We start from the raw sequence: 22,218 nt of genomic DNA, 5'->3' as shown, positions 1-22,218 counted from the left end.
TAAAATTTTGATTCATTTTTTAATATATATATTTTTAATTTTATATACATAAAACCCATGCATTGCACCTAAAATTATTTATTTATTTTATCTGTTTTCCGATTTATTTATTTTTTTAAAAATAGCTGTTGTTTCTTTACCAAAACTTAGAAGTCAGAATCTGAATGGAATGGACCCATTGCCATCGATCCATCAACATGAAAACGACGACGTTTTCACCGACGCGCTTCACCACTCTTCCGCCGAGGAACCGCCGGAAGCTTCTTCCTCCGCTTCAACGCTTACTGATTCTAAACCCATCTTCCCCGAACCCCGTGATTCGCATTCCAACCAATCCTCTCCGGCGACCACACTTCGGCGCCGGTCAATTCGTCTCGGAAGTAAGCAACCTTCATATTCCAGCACCGATATTGATTCGATTAATGTCACGAGAAGGAGCTTCAAAAATCATCCAAGGTATAAGAATCTCAAGCAAGATGAAAATTCCACAGCGAAACCCTATTCGGATGAACCGCATCAAGTTAACGCTTTACCAGCTTCGATTCCCGCCACGGAAGTAAACAACGAGGAATCTACCGCAACTACAGCTATGAATGATGATTCAGCTGGCGATTCCGCTGACTCAGCACTTCGACTTGGTGACTCGAGTTTTCTCGAATTGATAGCAGGGTTGGTTATTAAAGCATTAGGGTTTCAAATCAAGTTAATATTTATGTTTATAACTTATCCATTGCAATTCACATTTCGTTCTTGTTTGTTTTTCATGGATCCTTTTGGGACAACGAAAATGGGGAAAGATATTTTCGTTTTGGTTTTGTGCAATATATGGAGTATTGTGATTGGATATATTAAACCCTATGTTAGGAAATGGTTTAAGGGGAATGAATCAATTTGGAGTGTAATGTTTAGGTTTGGATTGGGATTTTTGTGGGCAATTTATGTTTGTTGTATGTTGATTGGTTTGTTAGTTTCGTCGTTTGTGTTTAGTGGGTTTTTGATGAAGTGTTTTGTGGAGAAACCAATTCAGATTAAGGAAAGTTTGAATTTTGATTATACAAAGCTCAGTCCAGTGGCTTATGTTCCTATAATATCATGTGATGGTGTTGTCAGTGGGAAAGATTCTGGGAAGTTGATGATGGGTGAAAGAGTTATACCTTCTAAACACAAAGTACAAGTTACTGTTTCATTGAGAGTGCCCGAGTCAGGATACAACAGAAATCTTGGGGTTTTTCAGGTGCTTGCTTATTTCTATCTAGTTCATTTCAGAGTAAATACTAATAGAATTTGGCTTGCAAATTGCCATGAAATTCTCTGTAAATTTTCATTTACGTTGTTATTCTGTTTTGCTTCTTAGGGCTCTTCTCTGAATTCAAGGAGTGAATCATCAATTTCAATTGTAGAAGTCGACAATTTGATCCCTAAAATTAGTGATATTCTAAAATTGAAAATCATCGATAACGATAGTTCATTCGAGCCAATTTTAGAAACTTGGTTAACCGCCTCAAAATGAATAATGTGATCGAAATTTTTCAATTTTAGGTATCATTATGAAAATTGAATAATTTAAAGGGCTGTTTTGCTTGAACCCTATAATATCAAGGACTAAAACAGAGATTCCATTGAAACTTAAATATATAGGGCTACAAACTGATTTATAGTGACATACATATTGGCATATTTTTTGCGAACAGTAATGCTTACACGCATTAAGCTATGCTGGAGATACATATATTTGTGGTATTTTTAAAATAAAGAAGGGGATTATTTGTCTCGGGGCTGTTGATACGATTACTTCAAGTATATTGTTGTTGCTTGTTGTAGAAATTCTCATTTCTTTGTAATTTTGTATCATATTTTTTAGTTTTGGAGAAGTCATACTGCTGATAATTATTGCATTTCAGAGCTTCCTGTTTCTTACTTCTTGTTTCTTCTCTGACTTCGTTTTTTATAGGCTAGGGTGGATTTTCTGTTGTTTAATGGTAAATCTATTGCAAGCCTGAGTCAACCTTGCATGTTAAGATTCAGAAGCGAGCCTATCCGCCTAATCATGACTTTTCTCAAGATTGCTCCTCTTGTTACTGGCTATACGTCCGAAACCCAGATTCTGAATGTCAAGATGATAGGTTTCGTTGAAGGCAATATTCCAACTTCGTGCTTAAAAGTGACACTTGAACAACGACCAGAATATCAACCTGGTGCTGGCATTCCTGAAATATATGATGCATCTCTTGTTGTTGAGTCCCAACTTCCTTTTCTTAAAAGGATCATTTGGCATTGGAAGATGAGTATATTTATATGGATCACAATGATAGCATTCTTCACAGAATTGATTTTTGTTCTAGTGTGTTGTAGGCCTACTATAATTCCAAGAACACGGCATAGGGTTGCATCTGCTCGCGGTCCTGCAACCTTGAACAGTCTTCAGGCACTATCACAAAGTCGAGACTTCTGATTTCCCAGGCTTTGTTGCAATCATTGATGTAAGTTTTTGTCTAACAGTTTAATAACCTTGCATGTTCTGATATGTAAGTATATGTAACCTATATTTATTATGTTTAGTGTGTAATCCTAATGTCTAATTCTTATTTTATCCTTCTCTGTTAAATTTCATTTGTAATCACAATGTAAATTTTAATGCCATATAATGTATAATGTCATTTATATTGTAATAATGTGAGAAATTGAGTTTTAGCTAACCCGTAGCTGTGCCAATGAAGAAATTATTTTAGTCTGAGAAGTGCGACAAACTGATTTTATGAAGGACAAGAATGGTAGGATATTCCTATAGGATTATTTCTCTATCTGTCCTACATTTCTTACCAATTGATGAATGATAAGAATATGCACTTTTCATTTTCTTTAGGTAGATTACAGTGTAATATTTCAATCCAAACCAGATCTAAACATTTAAACCCTAATAAATGATAAAATTGTTGGCACTCTTGGAATTATTGTGGAATCATTTGATTCCATTACATCCTGCTGCTCCTGAAGAAAGGGACAATCTTGGTAGGGACAATCTTGGTGAGCTCATCACACATTGGTTTGTTCTTGTGCCTAATGAAATTGTAAGTCCATGTGCCTATCAAAGCTCCCAGAATGGGTGAAATCAAATATATCCATAGTCCTCTATACTCATGATCCACAACAGCAGGTCCTAAGCTCCTTGCCGGATTCATCGAAGCTCCCGTGATTGGTCTGTAAAATATAATTTCACGTTGCTTTTACTTCCAAAAGAGATTACATCTTTCTTTTTTCTCTTCCAAATAATGCATTTATATTTTTGGTGTAAAAACTACACTAAACAATACATTCAATTAGGTTGAGGTAAGTTAATTATTACCCTGCAAACAATATATCTATCAATATTGTACACCCAACTGCAATCCCGGTCAACTCACCAATCTGCACAATTAGAAAAATATAAACAAAAGGCATGAAACGAGATTTAAAATATTTGAAATATATTATTAAAATTTATTTGAATTCTAAGTTTTGATGCGCATGACATGTTTGCGTGTTGCGATGTAAACTTCTAGCTTATTTTCTTTTGGGGTTGACATTCTCTAGGGTATTACATGACAAATTAACTTCAAATTTGAAAAGTCGTCTCACATTTATGCAATATGAAATTAATGTAATAAAAAGAATAAAATTATATTCTTTAAGTTCTAGCTCAATTGATAAAATCTCGACATTTTTATATTGAACATTATGTCTCAAATTTGAATCCGAGACTTCACAGTTAGTGTGTAAATAAATAAAAATATGATGGAAAAACAAAAAAGATAGAAAGAAATTGTATAAAATAAAAGTGAGATGTGAAGAAAATTGTATGAAAAAAAATTGCCACACTACAAATATATATACAATTACATCAAATGAATAAAAAATAAATTTTGAATAAAAAAAGTTATTATATAACTTAATGTGTCATTATAAAAAATGATAAAATACTATTATTTATTTTAAAATATTATTATATCCTCTTATGTGATGTTTATATAGATTCAAAAACAATAGTAAAAAATTATATTTGATAAGAATTATTGTAACTATTCATTAAGTAGTTGAAGACAACATGAGACGCATACCACTACTATTTTGAATAATTCTTTCAACTTGCTTCTTCCAAAAGATATCATTATATTAAAAATGATAATAGTTTAGTCATTTTAAGTAATCAATTTTTAAGTATGAACAGAAAATATTACCGCTCTGTCATCGGTGGCTACTGCAGTAATAACAAACATAAGGAAGAAAGTGCATATGAACTCGATTACAAAAGCTTGGAGGTTAGAACCAGTTGGGAGTGTTCCGATAAAATGACCATCTTTGCCATTAAATATAAGTTTGAGCGTTCCACTTGCTAGTATGGATCCAAGGACCTGAGCTATAATATATGCCGGTACCTTAACCAAAATTAAAATGAAGGAAAATTCAACAATGTATGACAAATTAAGACAGTTAAGGTCATGTTTACTCTATGAAAATATTTTGAGTTTTCATTTCACCTGCTTTAAGGGAAATGTTTTAGTGGAAGCATGAGCAATGGTAACAGCAGGGTTGAAATGAGCACCAGAGATGTGACCAAGAGAATAAATTAATACCATAACAGTGAATCCCCAAGTAACTGCGATTCCAGGAAGTGTCACTACATGATCATTGTTAAGATTAACCAAAACAGCAGCACATCCGGCAAATATCATCAAGTATGTTCCCACCACTTCTGCTACCAACTATATTAAAAAAATTGGAAAATTTTATGGTAGAAAATAATTCATTTTGATGTTTGTATAAAGAAGGTCAGAAAAGATTAAGAGAGACACCTTCTTCAAAAGGGGCACAGAGTCTTTGAAACCTGACTCATCACAATTTTTGGATGCATCACCGTTTACATTTAAAACCACCTCATGATGAATTTCATTGCTTTCTGAATTATCATCCATAGTTGACAAAAAATAAATATGTATATTATATGAAGCTGAAAAATGGTGCAAGAAGAATGTTCTGTTTTGTCAAAGAGTGCTATGCTTTGTCTCTTATTTCACAAATGACAGACAACCAAGAGAGAAAGAAACTAATTTATAGGCACCCAAAAGTCGTTATATAAAGAAGACTCCTTCAATTAATTATTCCAATACATATTAATATAAAGAAGATGATTAGAAGTTAAGCTCACACCTTATGTGAATCTCACCCTAAATTTACTGGAGTGTGTTTTCTTTAATCTAAATTTAATTAATTTAAAAAATAAATTTTTATTTTGTTTATAAATCGTTTTAAAATGACAATTACTATCACTTTAAGTAATAATAATTTCTCTGTTTTTTAATCTAATAAAACATTTTTTTTTCTGCTAAGAAAATATGAAGGAGTGTGGTTGATAAGAGGTTTCAGGTTATACCAACTAATTCAGATGATTGTTTTGGTACAGATAAGCCATTTGGTATGTTTTTTTTCTTGCTATTTAAAGTTATTAATTTTTTTATATTAAGTTTTATCTTGCATTGATATATGGATGGAAACCACGATATTTGTAGTTAGTTGATTTGTGATGTGAGACAAGTAGTGAAAAATATTATTTTGATTATTTGGTAAATTTATTTGGAGTAGCTAGTTTCTTAAACTTTTGATATTTTGTATTGTGTTGACATCCAGGCAACACAATTCCTTTGTTGAAATAATATATAATAAACAGCTGGCGTTTAATTAAAACCAAAATAATATCATAGTTGAAGCATAAGTAAGAAGAAATTGTACTTTCCATTTCATTTCCTTTAGTTTTGTATGTACCATAGGGTTATTTATCAGACTAAAGTATAGTGATTCTTTCTTACACTTCGAACCTAATACATAGTGATATTCAGAACAAGAAAATGAAGTTGAATTCATTTATAATCACTCAGAGCACATTTGCTTTCTTTGAGGAATAAAATACTCTCAGTGATTTTACATACCGATTTATTTGTGTATCTGATGAAAGTATATGTCCATGTACTTGTCAAAACTCTTAGAATGGCATCAAATATATCCATATTTGTTTGTATTTATATTGCAGAATAACTAACCACTTCTTACTGGATTCATTCATACTCTTGTAATTGGCCTATCATATGTCTTTTCATTCACATGTAAGTTTTATGTTTGACCATGTAACATCTTAATTTTACTGAATAATATACACTCTTGGTGCAAAATTTGCACTTAATAATGATATACTACTATTTAGTAAGATTTTGAGATTAATACCATGCAAACAATATATTTAGTAGAATTATAGATCCAATATGCCCTTAATAATGATATGTGAATATATAAAAGTATACCTTTAATTATAGTACGGTACTAATTCAATACTCGCTCTATTTCACGTTGAGTGTTTCTTTAGTAGAAAAATTATTTTAAAATGAATATTACTTTTTATTTTTAATGTCATTTTAATAAAAAAAAATTCAATTATACTATTAAATTATTATTATATTCACTATTTTCAAAGTATCAATTTCGCTTTACATTTTTCACAGTGACAAATCAATCAATAATTAATAATGATAATTCGATAAAATGGTTCTCATCATTGTATTTTTTAATGTGTTAAAAAACTTTAAAAAACACTTATTTCGAAACAGAAAAATAAAATAAATTAATTTTGATTGGAATATTAGCATTGATCGCACTACCAGTTTCTTCCATTACAATAGTTGTATGTATACATGTACATTTTTTAGAACATGTAACATAAATTAATTTTATACACAAAAAACTATAGTAACATAATACTCCATTTCGTTTGAGAAATGAAAAGAATCTCAACTCGTGAAGAAGGATGTAATCCTTTCATATCAAGCATGTAATGCATGCATGCTTACTTCAAAACATATATAGAGTGAGATAGTTTAAACCAATTATGATGGACTCTTGCTAGAACTCCTTTCCACTCCCTCCAACTCACTCCACCATACTAAACTGAACCTCCCCCTCCCTTATTGGTAACCCCAGAAGCATAAATAGAAGTTCATCATTTTTGTAGTTATAAACTATCGCTACTTGTTGAAGCCCTAATTGAATATGTGATATGATAGCTATTTTTTCCATGTCACCCCCTTTGCTGAAAATTCTCCCTATTCTCATCTTAAAGGATAAAGTTATATGGTTTCTTTGTAGTTATTTTGCAAGGTTGAATGTAATGTTGTTGTATTCTTTAATCTATCGTCTTCTCATCATGACTTGAAATTATGTTGCAAACATCTTGATATATATTTAAAATATGATAATTTTTATTAACTTTATATGAAATTTTACATGCGAATTTAAATTCATTAGTGAGATTTTAACAATTTAATCAAATATAGTTTTATGACCAAGTTCAACATACATTACTATTCTTAAGAACTCGCTTATAGATATATCTAAATACATATGTAAACACTCTATAATTTCGTTGTTATCATAACAAATTAAAGTTATGGTTCCGTTGGATGGAAAAGTTGAATTTTGGCTTCGACAAATTTAAATTTATATTCAAATTTAATTAAACAAAAATATAATGCACAATTAGTTGAGGCATAAATGAGAAGAAACAGTACAACACTTTGCATTTCCTTTAATTGTATGTACTACAGAGCTATTTGTCACACCAAACTAGCAGTGACTCTACCGTACACTTAGACTTTAATACATCGTGCTATTCAAAACAAGAAAATGAAATTGAATTCATTTATAATTACTAAGCTCACTTTGTGTATCTAATGAAAGTATATGTCAATGTACCGGCCAAAGCTCCTAGAATAGGTGACACCAAATATATCCATATTCCTCTATATTCATGGTGCACAATAGCTGGCCCTAAGCTTCTTGCTGGATTCATTGATGCTCCTGTGATTGGCCTGTCAAATATATTTTCATTTACATGTAAGTTTTATGTTTAACATTTCCTCGCAAAAACATGTAACAGCTTAATGTACATTCTTTGTGCAAAATATAGTATTATTTAGTAAGGTTTTGAGGTTAATACCCAGCAAACAACACAACTAGTAGCACTGTAGATCCAACTGCAAGTGCAGCCAATTCATTAACCTGTATAAATAAAATGGATAAACAAAAACTTTTAGATATGGTCGAATAATATTTACACAAATATGTCTATACACTATCAAATTAGTCTGTCATTTTATTTTTATGTATGTGACAGAGATTTTGGCAAGGGGATTTTCCAACTCCTAGAATTGCTTAATATATCTTAAATCTTAATCAAAATGTTCAATAGAAATAAATCACAACTATTACCATCAAAGAAACAAAGTTTAAAAGATATTTACCGCTCTGTTATCAGTGCCAACTCCAGAAATAACGAACATAAGTAAGAAAGTGATTAGAAATTCGACCACAAAAGCTTGGAGGTTAGAACCAGCTGGAAGTGTTCCTACAAAACGATTTTCCTTGTCACTGAATATAACTTTAAGAACAACACTTGCAAGTATTGATCCAAAGAGCTGAGCAATTATATAAGTTGGTATCTGCAGGCCAAAATTAAATGAATATTAATAAACTTTAAAAAAGTGAAAGTACTATGTGTTTTCCTTAATATGAGTAAAGTATGAATATTAAATGAAAATAGTGAACACATTAATTTGACCTGTTGGACAGGAAATCTTTTGGTGGAAGCCTGAGCAATGGTGACAGCAGGATTGAAATGAGCACCAGAGACGTGACCGAGAGAATAGGCCAATACCATAACAGCAAGTCCCCAAACAATTGCAACACCAGGAAGTGTCACTACATTATCATTGTTAAGGTTCGTCACCACTACACCACAACCAACAAATATCAACATGAATGTTCCCACCACCTCTGCTACCAACTATATTCAACAATCAAATTTTTACTCACACTTTTAATTAAATTTATCATAAGCAACAATTAATATTATTGAAAGAAAATGAAAGTTACCTTCTGCAAAAGAGGAACACTATCTTCAATGATTGAGTCATTGGCATCAACATTTAAAACCACATCATTGGTAGCTGAAATATCACCCATGTTTAAGAGACGAGTTTTCAAAGAATATTGCTATGCTTTGATTGTTAGAGCAGAAGTGATGAATGAAAAATTGAAGGAGCAAAACATCAATTTATAGATAACCTTAAAGAGGAACATACAGTGAGAACATATCAACAAATGATCTGTCTAATGTATGTATATTTATTTTTAGGATCATTACTATACTCTGTAACTTCATTTTTAGATAATTTTTTTATCTTGGATAGATATCAATGAAAAGTGTGATATGAAGAAGAAGAAAAAATGGAGAGCTTGTCTAGCTAATTTTGGATGGGATTTGGCTTATTTTGGGGGAAATATAGTTGTCTAATGTTCGATTATATGTATTACCAAGTAGTTTATTATAATTTTTTGAAAATAATTAGTTGATTAATTAATTGGAAAAAGGAAGTTGGAAAATCGAAAATTGAAGACATGTTATTTTTAGCCTTTGAATAATTTTTGTTCAGTTGGTAAAATTTAGATGAGATGTGAATAATTGTGAATATATAATATAACTCTAATTACAGCACATACTAAATGCAATATAATAATTTTTCTTTGGTTGAGATATTAGATTTTATACTTCAATGTTTTGAGTTCGAATTTGGGAGATTAGTACTTTATCATTAAAGATAATAAATCTCTTAATTAGATTTAATGGATTGTGATCTCATTAGATTACTAACAAATATTTGAGTGATTTTAATTGTAGACAGATTCAAATTTAACCACCAACAATGCTCTACAATATTATTGATTTCCAAATTCATTTTTAATCATTCATATGTGTCCTATAAATACATTAATTAAACAAATTTTAATCAATTTAATTTTGATAATTAATTAAATATATTAAGTTATTTGAGTCCACATTAATCATGTACAACAATGTATGTTAGTAGTAAAGTAATAACAAAATACATTATATCGGTAAAAAAGAAAAAAAAAATATTGGAATAATGAAAGAGAAAGAACAAAAGTGATGTAATTGTTAGGGAGAAAACGTTGAGCGAATATGGAATGCTTATTGGTAATTGTTTAATTGATAGAGTTTAAAATAGAAAATAATATTATTAATATAATAATAATAATAATAAATAATAAAATATATATAGGCCGGCCTGTTAGGTCTAATAGACTTTTTTATAAGCCTGAGTCTAACCTATTTACATAAATAGACTTTAAAAATGGTCTAAGTACAGCCTTTTTATTAAATAGGTCAGACCATAAGTAGACCAGACCATAAGCCCACGGACGACCTAGCCTGTTCCGATCCCTAGGTGTGATGCATGTTATTTTTCATACTACCATGATATATTTAACAACTTTTTTGTAAAATATGTATTATTTCTTTCCATATTCCATATTTTTAATCATATATGAATGTGGTGTGGTGCATGTTATTTTTCATACTACCATGATATATTTAAGATGTGTTTTACTCAACTTATTTTGGAGCTCTCTCCTTTTAAAAAGGGGGAGTTTGGGGCCATACAAGTTTAAGCTAAAAAAAATTATTTTATACTTCTATTTCATATTTTACACAAATACCTATTTTACATTTTTTCCAAAAAAGATAATTTTTCCTACTCCATTGTTCAATTTGAAATTGAGAAATTTTAAAATTTTAAAAAAGTTATATTTTAAAAAATTCGAATTTTGTGTATTAATTTTTTTTTAAGTTCTCAATAACAGATTTGCATTCTAAAAAATTTCAATTTTTTTAGAATATAATTGTATTTTTAGATGTTCAAAATTTGTATCAAAAATATAAAGTTTGAGTTTTTTTTAAAGGATAAAATTGGATTTTATTAAAATGTATGGGTACGAGTTATAATTAGGTGGGTAAAGGAAAAAAAAAGTTCAAAAATGAATAATTTGAAATAGTATTTTATTTTGACATTCTTTTTGGAGATAACATTGACAAATTTTTCATATACAAAGTAATAAATTCCTGAAAAAAAACAGTAATTAACATTATATTTTATTGTTTTATGAATATACTAAAAAAATTAAGAGGAATGATTACAAATTTCTGATTTCTTTGTCAAAAATAAAATATAGAATTGCTAAAAATACATGTATCTAATTAAGAGATAGAATTACCTTATTTGTGTCTGCTTAAGAGATAGAATTACCTTAAAAATATCAGACTACATGTCACATAATAAACTTTTTAGACCTATTAGATCATACTATTTAAATAAATATAAATAATATTTTTTTACTACTATAAGTATTATATTAAACTTTGATTTTTTTTATTAGATATTCAGCTTTTAGTAATTTACATATATTAATATTTTTTAGTTTTTGACATATTTAAATGTATTATTATAAAATAGAATTAAAGTAAAATGTTTATAAAGTCATATTCTTTAAAATATCATGTTAAATATCAAAATATAACTTAATTTCATTAACATATTAACTCATCAATCTATTTAATGATATATTTGATTATTTATTCAAAAACATTAAAATAAAATAAATTTTTAAGTAGTCTATCAAAGTCATACTCAAATTTACTTTTTATCACAGACAACGGATCAGACTTAAGCCTTAAATTTTTCAAAAGACCTAACAAAATCTAGCTCACCTTAGCATATTCTCACCCCTATCTATAATCAACGTTAAATTTTCTTACCTTGTTAATTAATAGGCCTCTCTTATACCGTTGAAAAAAAAAAATAGGCCTCTTACACAGAGAAAATGACTTGTGTATTATTAATCTAATAATTCAGGCGTTAAGGTGTGTGTAAAATTCTTGTAAATTTGTTTGTGGTCCATATATTATCCATCCTCTCTTCTAATTCATAATAAGTTAAAATTTGTTAACGAAACACAAGTGTCAGTTAGAGGAAATACTATTAATTTGCGGTATCGTCAAAAAAAATCATCCGATGAAAAATTTGATTTTGCATAAAACTTTCAGATAATAAAAAATTAATATATGACGGTTGATGCATGGATAAAAGAAGTTGTACCATTTGCTCTAGTGATATTACATGGTTGTTTGCCACTCTAAATTAACTAGAGATAATATGCGTAATTACACCGAAATCCTAGCACCCAATGATCTTAAGAAAATGAAATTGAAGATAAAAAGTTTATTCCGTTGGTTGGTAAATCACTTAGCTATGCCATTTTGTACTCCTCTAAGGAAAGAGGCACTCTTGCTAATTTCACGCACCGGTTTGTTTGTATATCTAATGATATTATAGACCCATGTACCGGCCATAGCTCCAAGAGTAGTTGACACTATGTATATCCATATTCCTCTGTATTCATTATGAACAATGGCAGGTCCTAAACTCCTTGCAGGATTCATTGATGCTCCAGTGATTGGCCTGTTATCAAATGTATATATTAATTACTTCATGCACAATTAAGTTCTAAATAATTTGACTTTGATTGTCAAAAGGTGTCACATCATAATTTCATAGTAATGTAATATAAATGAATAAACAAAATGATATTAGAAATTGTGAAATCAAAATAGTTCTTAAACTGTAATGTATCAATCAAAATAGACCTCTGTTAATTTTTATGAGGTTATAATTCCACTGACACTTACAATTCCAACTATTAATTTGTTCTTTGGTTCAAATATAATGCTCTTGATGTAAGAATGTTTCCATGAAAATATATTTAGATAAGCTTTGAATTTAATTAGTACCCGGCAAACATCACATTTAGCAGTACTGTAGACCCAACTGCAAGTCCAGCCAACTCGCCAATCTGAATGATTTACAAATAAAATGAATAAACAAAATCTACAAAATAGGATTGAAGATTGACATTTTAGATTTAAAAAAATAAATAAATGAAATGTTCAATAAAAAAAAATAGGTGGTAATTATTATCCAAAAAATATGAGTGATATATTTATGTATGATAAGAGCAAAAGAAATTACCGCTCTATTATCGGTGGCAACTCCAGAAATGACGAACATGAGATAAAAAGTTATTATAAATTCGACAACAAAACATTGAAGATTAGACCCAGCGGGTAGTGTTCCTGAAAAATGGTTTTCTTTGCCATTGAATATAAGTCTAAGTGTTCCACTTGCAAGTGTAGATCCAAGTACTTGAGCTATTACATAAGCTGGAACCTACGAAATTGTAAAATGAAGAAAAGTTCAACAATTATGGAATAACTAGGACAATTGAGTATTCCACTGGATATAAATTGTATTTGACCTAAGTGTGTATACCGTCTATTTTGTATAGACAAAATATAGACCATGGCTTAGCTTTTTTTTTTTAATAAGAAAATTCATTCCTGACTTTTCTATTATTTTATTTTAATCAATTAAAAGACCTTTAGTTAGTTCACCTGCTTAAGAGGAAATCTTTTGGTAGAAGCATGAGCAATAGTGACAGCAGGATTGAAATGAGCACCAGAGATGTGACCAATAGAGTAAACCAATACCATAACAGTGAGTCCCCAAACAATTGAAATTCCCGGATGTGTTATTACTTTGTCTTTGTCAAGGTTCACCACTACTGCACCACAACCTGCAAATATCAACAAGTATGTACCCACCACCTCTGCTACCAACTACATTCACCATAATACAAATTCAAATTAATTTCTGTCTATCATTTTCATCTTTTATTATATATATGATTTATTTTTAGTTTTCTTAATTGAACTTTCAAGCTATGTCTTCCATTTTTCTTCCAATCTTCTAATAATCCTTAAAATAGTTTTATATTAATAGTACATACAAATTAAACAATTTTATTTTATAATTTGGTTTCGATTTTTCAAACTCATAAATGATTTGAGAAGAGACTATTAACTACAAAATAATAGTTATAATTTAATGAGACAAAAATTCTTTAATGTTTCATGAAACTAATATGGGTTGAGACAAATGTACTAGAAGAGAAGTTTAGGAGATGCATGCACCTTCTTCAAAAGGGGCACACGTTCCTCGATGCTTGAGTTGTCACAAATATTAGAGGCATCACCATTTACATTCAAAACCATCTCACGGTTTCCATTGCTTTCTGAATGATCAGCCATATCACCGACAAAGAAGAAGGATAAAACTAAGAAATAAAGTGAAAAAAAATGTTCTGCTTTGTTGAAGTTGCTAAGAAATATGAAGTATTAAAGAACGGAACGAGCTACCCCAATTTATGGGCACCCAAAAGTCTTAAAAAAGAGGAAGCTGGTGATGGGAAGCATATGATAGAGAGAGAGAGAGAGAGAGAGAGAGAGAGAGAGAGAGAGAGAGAGAGAGAGTTGGACTTGTTCAAAATTTCCACAGATGGAAAAGTAAATTGGACCAAAGAAGCACTTTTTAATGTCAACATATGTTCTGTACATACCCGTTTTAATCACATGATCCGCTTGGTTAAGTAATTTTAGACGAAATTCTTATCTTGCATGAGATATACTATCAAAGAAAATTATTAGTCTTTATCCAAAAAAAATTATCACTATCCATAAAAAAAGTAGTAGTATTGAATCCGTTTTTTGTAAGAGGAATATTAATAATACAGTCTCTAAATCACATATTTTTACATATTTCATTCTTAAATTATTTATTATTTTATAATATCAATATATTATTTATTATATTTTTAAATGTTATTTTATTTATCAAAATATTTTAAGTATATGGTGGTCAAATAATAAATAAATTATAATAATTTTTAATTTTAATATATTTTTTTTGCATTAAAAATTGATCTAATATGAGACTAGCAACAGAGTAGATATTTTTATAAATAAATGAGTCTAGTAGTATATTTGTATAGAAAAATGTTTAATATGCAACTTATAAGTATATATACTTTGAACGAGAAAGAGTTAAAAAAACACAATATAATACGTTGATGATATGATAAAGAAAAATATATAAAAAATAAAAAAGATTTTAGAAAAATTAAGGGTGAATGTGTATATATATTAATGTTATTCTGAGTTGTGATCCTAGAAGACATTGAATGCTTTGTCCAACTACCCACCGGAAATGCAGAATGGAACATAAATGGCACTCAGCAGTAAGCATTAAGTTTTGGATGGCATTTAAGCTTCTTTTTTTTGGGGTCATATCCCTTACCCTGTCAAACTATGGAACCTTTTTTATGATGTAAGGTTGACACATTATGGATTTGTATATTGGTAAAATCGTAACAGAGTTGGCTAAGAGAAAATTAAAAATAAAGATTAGGCCGTTCAAGGTAAAAATTGGATGAGAATGAGATGACGTTGAATAGATAAGAACTCAAATATACATTGAATGAATTCACATTATGTTTTCTTTTTTTATTGGTTGCGGAAGTTTCCTTAAAATTAATGCATAAGCATATATATACTCCATATTCTCTTAACTTTTAATAAATTCCATATATACTTTTTTAACTAATAAGAATGTTCCTGTCAAAAAAGAAAAAACTAATAAGAATGTTAACCTTCAAAAAACAACGTAAAGAATGTTCAAAGTAGAAAGCTCGCCAAAATCTTAAATTTTAATTTAATTAGTAAATATTGTTGAAAATCATGATTGAATTTAAGAAAGAGATAAATAATTAAAAAGAAAAATAAAACTTAAAATGATATTGTGAAAAATTGTTATATAATTAGAGTGTGGTGCACTTTTATATAATATTTTTAATGTAATTAACCTAACAAATTCTACCTAACCATAATTATCTTTTAATTATCTCTAATAAATGTCATATTGTTAGATTATATTATTATATTAGATATTTCAAATTCAAATTTATAATCTCTCTGTTGTGGGGTCAATTTATTGTAGTAATTATATTATCTCGATAAATAAATAAAAAACAAAAATCATTAAGACTAAGAAGGTTCATTTAATGTGTTAGTTTTAAAAGTTTTTTACTAGAATAAATTTTATATTAAATGATTTCACATACATTAATATGAACGTTAATGGTACTTTTAGTAAAAATAAAAGTAAAATAATATATATTTAAATAATAAATACATCTTAAAAGGATCAAAGAATATTAAACATTTAGGTCTCTTTTGTTATTAGTATTAGATAAAAGGATCAAAGAATTTAACATTATAATTAACTTAAACGACTATAATAGAACAAAAAAGGTTTGAGTAAAAGAAATATTTAGTTAACGTCTATAACTTAAATGATCAAAACAAATAAAAAAATAAACTTAAGGTACCAAAGTTAAATATAAAAATAACTTAAAAGATCAAAAGTATAATTTAACTTATTTTATATTTCTATTAATTATATTGAGTAATTGATAAATAAATAAAAACCTAGACACGACCTAATTATTGTAAAAACTAAATAAATAAATAAATAAAAACGCAGTCTCGCTCACATGACACCAACCCTAAACTTAAATTCTAAACTCTTAAATAAATAAAATAAAACTAAAATATTTTATAGGTATATTTAATTTAATGTCAAAAAATTTAAATTGCATTAATGACATTTGTTATTGATTGAGTCATTTAATAATTATTTATCAATTGCATTTATTCTTTATTTTATTTGAACTTGAAATTCACAAACACTGACAATATTTTAGTAGTTATCTTTTCAATAATATTTTCGTTTTGCATATGTTTTGATTGAGATGAAAATTAGTTTGGAATGTATTATTCTATTGTCAATAATGGTTAATGGCAAGTCATAAAGTGAAAAGGGGGCAAAAAAATGTAATTCGTAAATGATAGTAAAAAGGAGCATTGCTATAATTAAAGGGTATGATTCAAACAAAACTAGATGCATAGAGGTTGTGTGTGAAACATCTGATTTGGGGTTAAATGAAAAGTGATGTCTAATATCAAGGGATGCATAAGTAATGTTGGAAGAAACATAAATCATGTAATAATGTTTTTAATTAATATTAAAATAAATTACTTTTCCATTTACTTGAAGTGTTTTCTATTTTATTTTTACAAAGAAAAAAGTATTAAAAAAATATGATTTTTTTGTACTTTAGTATCATAAAAGCCAAAAAGCAAAACTCATATTATAAATATTTAATACACAAATGATCCAGTTTATTAGATAGATGCGTTGCAAAAAAATTTACGTTTTTTATGAAAAACAAAATTAAAATAGGAGAGGAGAGGAGAGAAAATTTAAATCTAAATCATTGCATGTCAGCGGAATCTCATTTGATATTTGTTTTATTGGCATTATTAATAATCAGTAACATCTTTCTAATACATTTAAAATTATTTTTGTTTAAAATATAGTTTTTTCTTATTGCTATATTTTAGGTACAAAGTTTTCATCACCGTTTAGCCGTGACTATCGGGGAAAATGTTGCACAAACATGATAAGTTATCCTCTCTCAATTGAATTTTTCCATTACACAATAGTCAAAGATCAAACTCCTAATCAATTGCTTAAGGGCACTATGTCTCTTATCACTTAGACAAATCCATTGTTGGTAGAGACAATTAAAAAATATCATACGTCCAATCATATTCAAAAGAATAATAAATCAACATCTTCTTCTAACTTGTTAAATGTCAAAATATCTACTCCACTTCTCTATACTTCTACTCCACTACACAACAATTTTCAATCCTAAAACAACGGTCATCATAAAACAGTTAAATTTAAAAAATAAAAATAAAATTTGTACAACAATATATGTTAATGCTTTTATAATGCATTTCTACAAATTATTATGTGAGAATTTTGTTAACTTGCTTTGTAAGTTAAAATTTATAATCTTCAATGTTAATGAAAAACTAATAAAATTAGGAATATATAATTAGTACCAACTAATTAATTTATTGTTTGTGATGATTTCTTTGTTGTCTTGACTCAAGTTATACACTAAAAAAATATGTATATGTTGTCGTCATAATTTACTATGAGTTATCTGCATTTTGTTTGAACATAATAATTTACACCCATAGATAGATGTGTAATTAACATCATTCTTGATTGATTATATTTTTAGATTTGTGCCTTTTTTCCATATCAACTAAGAGTTACATGTTATTTGGTATTTTGTTTTGAGCCTATTAGTTTTTAAAATAATTTTTGAAACAAGACAATTACCAAAACTAAATATGAAATGTTTTTCTACGTTTTTTTTTTTAAAATGTCTTTTTAGTTTAATTACAAAATACACTTACAAAACTAAATATGCAATGTTATCAGATTTGTTCCATTGGCACTATTTACCATTATAAATTATTTGAATTTAATTTATTAAAATATTTACGATTATGATTATAGATAAAATTTTCAAATTTCGGTTATAATTTGCTATTCACTCCATTCCTTTTTTTTTTTTTAAGATTATGCCTCTCCCTTTTTTTTATAAATTATATCTCTCTCTATGAATATAAAATTATAAATATTATGATACTTAATTATATAGATTAATTTATGTAGATATCATCTAAGATATTATACATATAACATTAAAATATAATCTCAATGATTATGGTATAATAGGATTACAAAAACCTTTGATTAGTCAAAGTTATTCAAAACTCAATTTTAAAAATGTTAGAAGAAAATTTATGCAAGTGATAACCTAACCCAAACTTGAAAAATTATATTCCACATGAATCAAATATTTTTTAAATAATTTAATAAAAATAAATACTTATTTAGGCGATAACATGTCCTATGTTTGACGTTTTGAATATTTACTTTGTGAAACTATTTATTTACAAAGTGATACAAAATATTATCATTTTCTTTGACCACAAATACAAAAAAATAAAAAAATTAAGAAAATAAATTAATCGCATTATAATTAAAATATTTGATCGGTGATAATGATGCCTCCCGAGTCAAATACAAAGAACGGCACACACACAGAATAGATCAAAACTCAAATTTAGATGGAGAATCAGAATTAAAAGTTTTTTTTATCTAAATCAAACAAATACGACAACAACAAGAAAGATTGAACTTAACAAAATCAAATATGTTCCATGGAGTTAAACACGATATTTGAGTATGGTGAAAATGTAGCATATATAAGATTGGTACGTTCAACCACCGTCTTCGATATTGACACGGAAGTTGTTAAAATCAACTTCTCATACTCAAAATATGAAAGACGACTTAGATCCAGTGGAAAGAAAATAAAGTTGATAGAGTTAATTTTTTACTCACGATAGAGAAGAAAATAACGAAACATTCTTATAATCACAAGATTTACGCATAGAGTTGTTGTCATCCATTAAGCTGAGTCTTTTCTTGAATTGACAATTCATGCATCAAATATTCTAAATAACATTCTTCATCTTCTTCCCTTAAATTTTTGGAGCCAAAATCTTCTTCATCTATGGTGATTTAGAATCAAAAGTAGAAGTTTCATCCATATTTCTAGGATATCACTATGATCTACCGTGTTAGAAATACCAGGATCATAGAGTTGAAGATAAATTTCATATAAACTTACTTAAAATATTTCATATTGATGATTAAAAAGATACTAAAAAAATACATAAAATATATACTCTATATATAGAGCTTGTAGAAGTTTAACAAACTAACTATTATTAACTAGTTAACTAGCCACATCAGCGTTATTAATCTACATCAAACTCGCAACCGCTCGGATAAACATTTTTGTAACATATATTGTAAGAAATATTAACCGTACGTGCACATTTTGAAGATACAACACTAATATGATATAGTTCAACACTTTAAAATACTGCATAATGTAATTTTATATTTAAATTGTGTTTGCAATAATTCATGTCAGAGAGTTTCGTTGTTCGATATATATATATATATATATATATATTGAGATTTTTAATTTAAATTTTACAATTCAAATTTAATTAAAAACCAACATAATGCATAGTTGGTTAAGGCATAAATAATGAGAAATTGTACAACACTTTACATTTCCTTTAATTATATGTACAATTGGGCTTTTTGTCACACCAAAGTACTGATTGTATCATACACTTAGACTTTAATACATTGTGATATTTAAAACAAAAAAATGAATTTGAATTGATTTATAATCATTAAGCTCCTTTGAGGAATGAAGCACTCTTGGGGATTGTTGCTGGTTTGTTTGTGTATCTAATGAAAGTATATGTCCATGTACCGGCCAAAGCTCCTAGAATAGGTGACACCAAATATATCCATATTCCTCTATATTCATGGTGCACAATAGCTGGCCCTAAGCTTCTTGCTGGATTCATTGATGCTCCTGTGATTGGCCTGTCAAATATATTTTCATTTACATGTAAGTTTTATGTTTAACATTTCCTCGCAAAAACATGTAACAGCTTAATGTACATTCTTTGTGCAAAATATAGTATTATTTAGTAAGGTTTTGAGGTTAATACCCAGCAAACAACACAACTAGTAGCACTGTAGATCCAACTGCAAGTGCAGCCAATTCATTAACCTGTATAAATAAAATGGATAAACAAAAACTTTTAGATATGGTCGAATAATATTTACACAAATATGTCTATACACTATCAAATTAGTCTGTCATTTTATTTTTATGTATGTGACAGAGATTTTGGCAAGGGGATTTTCCAACTCCTAGAATTGCTTAATATATCTTAAATCTTAATCAAAATGTTCAATAGAAATAAATCACAACTATTACCATCAAAGAAACAAAGTTTAAAAGATATTTACCGCTCTGTTATCAGTGCCAACTCCAGAAATAACGAACATAAGTAAGAAAGTGATTAGAAATTCGACCACAAAAGCTTGGAGGTTAGAACCAGCTGGAAGTGTTCCTACAAAACGATTTTCCTTGTCACTGAATATAACTTTAAGAACAACACTTGCAAGTATTGATCCAAAGAGCTGAGCAATTATATAAGTTGGTATCTGCAGGCCAAAATTAAATGAATATTAATAAACTTTAAAAAAGTGAAAGTACTATGTGTTTTCCTTAATATGAGTAAAGTATGAATATTAAATGAAAATAGTGAACACATTAATTTGACCTGTTGGACAGGAAATCTTTTGGTGGAAGCCTGAGCAATGGTGACAGCAGGATTGAAATGAGCACCAGAGACGTGACCGAGAGAATAGGCCAATACCATAACAGCAAGTCCCCAAACAATTGCAACACCAGGAAGTGTCACTACATTATCATTGTTAAGGTTCGTCACCACTACACCACAACCAACAAATATCAACATGAATGTTCCCACCACCTCTGCTACCAACTATATTCAACAATCAAATTTTTACTCACACTTTTAATTAAATTTATCATAAGCAACAATTAATATTATTGAAAGAAAATGAAAGTTACCTTCTGCAAAAGAGGAACACTATCTTCAATGATTGAATCATCTACCTTCAAAACCACATCATTGCTATCTAAAATATCACCCATCTTTAGAAGTGAATAGTTTAAAGCTAAGAGATTATTTATCAAAGATTAATGTTATGCTTTGTTTGTTAGAGCAGAAGTGGTGAATGAAAAATTGAGAGAAAGACACCAATTTATGGAGAACCAAAAATGTCTTGAGAGAAACATACGGTGAAAACATAGAGCAAACAATCTGTTTGCATATGTGTGCATTTATTTATTTTTAGGTACATTAGGACACTCTGTAAATTTATTTTTAGATAAAACTTCATCTTTCATTATATATATCAATGGAAATTGTGATATGGAGAAAAAAAGAAGGAACTGAAAGCTTGACTAAGCTAATTTGGCTTATTTTGGCAATACAAAAATTGAAGGCAAACTGTTATAAGCCTTTGAATAATTTTTTGTTCAGTTGGTAAAATTTTGATAAATTTGGATGAGATTACGAGAATAGATAATAACATAACTCTAATTATAGCACATATTTTAATAACATATCTCATATCTTGTGAAATCTGCTTTTTTTTTTTCTTTCTTATTTATTGTGTTCTCAATTTTACTTCAAAATCAATCAGAATAAATTTGTAATCTGTCACATATCTCAATTTTAGATTACACTCCTCTCCACTATCTCCACCACCTTTGACTATGATTTTTTTTTTCCCTCTCTCTCTATCACTTTTCATCACATTACTTTCATTTCATTCTCTAGAGTATTATGTCTCACAAAGTTGATAGTGCCGATTATTGACTCATATGATACAGAAAAAAATAAAGATGCATTCTCACAAGATTTATGCATAGAGTTGTTGTCATCTTTTACCCAAGCGTTTTCTTAAATTAACGATTCTCACTTCAAAGATT

The 22,218-nt window shown here is 28.4% G+C and overlaps 5 protein-coding genes across 5 annotated transcripts; 1 reads left to right on the top strand and 4 right to left on the bottom strand.

Annotated features, from left to right (window-relative positions):
* Window positions 1-27: 27 nt before the first annotated feature.
* Window positions 28-2,596, top strand: LOC101490962 (seipin-2). Its single transcript, XM_004485888.4, has 2 exons — window positions 28-1,234; window positions 1,952-2,596. Exons 1-2 carry the CDS (start codon window positions 170-172, stop codon window positions 2,450-2,452), a joined length of 1,566 nt encoding a protein of 521 aa, XP_004485945.1. The 5' UTR covers window positions 28-169; the 3' UTR covers window positions 2,453-2,596.
* Window positions 2,597-2,827: 231 nt separating this feature from the next.
* LOC101490635 (nodulin-26-like) lies at window positions 2,828-5,075 on the bottom strand. Its single transcript, XM_004485887.4, has 5 exons — window positions 4,830-5,075; window positions 4,515-4,739; window positions 4,215-4,412; window positions 3,344-3,405; window positions 2,828-3,198 (listed from the first exon to the last, which is right to left on the bottom strand). The coding sequence occupies exons 1-5, from the start codon at window positions 4,947-4,949 to the stop codon at window positions 2,973-2,975; spliced, it is 831 nt and encodes a 276-aa protein (XP_004485944.1). The 5' UTR covers window positions 4,950-5,075; the 3' UTR covers window positions 2,828-2,972.
* Window positions 5,076-7,573: 2,498 nt separating this feature from the next.
* Window positions 7,574-9,110, bottom strand: LOC113783885 (aquaporin NIP1-2-like). Its single transcript, XM_004486223.4, has 5 exons — window positions 8,953-9,110; window positions 8,639-8,863; window positions 8,322-8,519; window positions 8,018-8,079; window positions 7,574-7,889 (listed from the first exon to the last, which is right to left on the bottom strand). The coding sequence occupies exons 1-5, from the start codon at window positions 9,040-9,042 to the stop codon at window positions 7,736-7,738; spliced, it is 729 nt and encodes a 242-aa protein (XP_004486280.1). The 5' UTR covers window positions 9,043-9,110; the 3' UTR covers window positions 7,574-7,735.
* A 2,899-nt stretch (window positions 9,111-12,009) lies between these two features.
* LOC101490316 (nodulin-26-like) lies at window positions 12,010-14,283 on the bottom strand. Its single transcript, XM_004485886.4, has 5 exons — window positions 13,964-14,283; window positions 13,385-13,609; window positions 12,963-13,160; window positions 12,725-12,786; window positions 12,010-12,395 (listed from the first exon to the last, which is right to left on the bottom strand). The coding sequence occupies exons 1-5, from the start codon at window positions 14,078-14,080 to the stop codon at window positions 12,176-12,178; spliced, it is 822 nt and encodes a 273-aa protein (XP_004485943.1). The 5' UTR covers window positions 14,081-14,283; the 3' UTR covers window positions 12,010-12,175.
* Window positions 14,284-19,876: 5,593 nt separating this feature from the next.
* Window positions 19,877-21,470, bottom strand: LOC101489982 (aquaporin NIP1-2-like). The gene is made up of 5 exons (XM_004485885.4): window positions 21,292-21,470; window positions 20,978-21,202; window positions 20,661-20,858; window positions 20,357-20,418; window positions 19,877-20,228 (listed from the first exon to the last, which is right to left on the bottom strand). Exons 1-5 carry the CDS (start codon window positions 21,373-21,375, stop codon window positions 20,030-20,032), a joined length of 768 nt encoding a protein of 255 aa, XP_004485942.1. The 5' UTR covers window positions 21,376-21,470; the 3' UTR covers window positions 19,877-20,029.
* Window positions 21,471-22,218: the final 748 nt, after the last annotated feature.

Source organism: Cicer arietinum, chromosome 1 (assembly GCF_000331145.2).
Source record: "Cicer arietinum cultivar CDC Frontier isolate Library 1 chromosome 1, Cicar.CDCFrontier_v2.0, whole genome shotgun sequence".
Taxonomy (NCBI): domain Eukaryota; kingdom Viridiplantae; phylum Streptophyta; class Magnoliopsida; order Fabales; family Fabaceae; genus Cicer; species Cicer arietinum.
Note: the sequence above shows the minus strand (reverse complement) of the source record. Positions and strands in the feature narration are given on the sequence as shown.

Excerpts from the sequence above, each read along its gene's own strand:
- LOC101490962 (XM_004485888.4), top strand. The coding sequence starts at position 170 with ATGGACCCATTGCCATCGATCCATCAACATGAAAACGACGACGTTTTC. Across the intron at positions 1,235-1,951 it reads GAAATCTTGGGGTTTTTCAG|GCTAGGGTGGATTTTCTGTT; the intron begins GTGCTTGCTTAT and ends CGTTTTTTATAG.
- LOC101490635 (XM_004485887.4), bottom strand. The coding sequence starts at position 4,949 with ATGGATGATAATTCAGAAAGCAATGAAATTCATCATGAGGTGGTTTTA. Across the intron at positions 3,406-4,214 it reads TAGCCACCGATGACAGAGCG|ATTGGTGAGTTGACCGGGAT; the intron begins GTAATATTTTCT and ends CTAATTGTGCAG. Across the intron at positions 3,199-3,343 it reads ATAGATATATTGTTTGCAGG|ACCAATCACGGGAGCTTCGA; the intron begins GTAATAATTAAC and ends TATATTTTACAG.
- LOC113783885 (XM_004486223.4), bottom strand. The coding sequence starts at position 9,042 with ATGGGTGATATTTCAGCTACCAATGATGTGGTTTTAAATGTTGATGCC. Across the intron at positions 8,080-8,321 it reads TTGGCACTGATAACAGAGCG|GTTAATGAATTGGCTGCACT; the intron begins GTAAATATCTTT and ends TTATTTATACAG. Across the intron at positions 7,890-8,017 it reads CTAGTTGTGTTGTTTGCTGG|GCCAATCACAGGAGCATCAA; the intron begins GTATTAACCTCA and ends TATATTTGACAG.
- LOC101490316 (XM_004485886.4), bottom strand. The coding sequence starts at position 14,080 with ATGGCTGATCATTCAGAAAGCAATGGAAACCGTGAGATGGTTTTGAAT. Across the intron at positions 13,161-13,384 it reads AAAGATTTCCTCTTAAGCAG|GTTCCAGCTTATGTAATAGC; the intron begins GTGAACTAACTA and ends ACAATTTCGTAG. Across the intron at positions 12,396-12,724 it reads CTAAATGTGATGTTTGCCGG|GCCAATCACTGGAGCATCAA; the intron begins GTACTAATTAAA and ends ATTTGATAACAG.
- LOC101489982 (XM_004485885.4), bottom strand. The coding sequence starts at position 21,375 with ATGGGTGATATTTTAGATAGCAATGATGTGGTTTTGAAGGTAGATGAT. Across the intron at positions 21,203-21,291 it reads GTGTTCCTCTTTTGCAGAAG|TTGGTAGCAGAGGTGGTGGG; the intron begins GTAACTTTCATT and ends TGTTGAATATAG. Across the intron at positions 20,419-20,660 it reads TTGGCACTGATAACAGAGCG|GTTAATGAATTGGCTGCACT; the intron begins GTAAATATCTTT and ends TTATTTATACAG.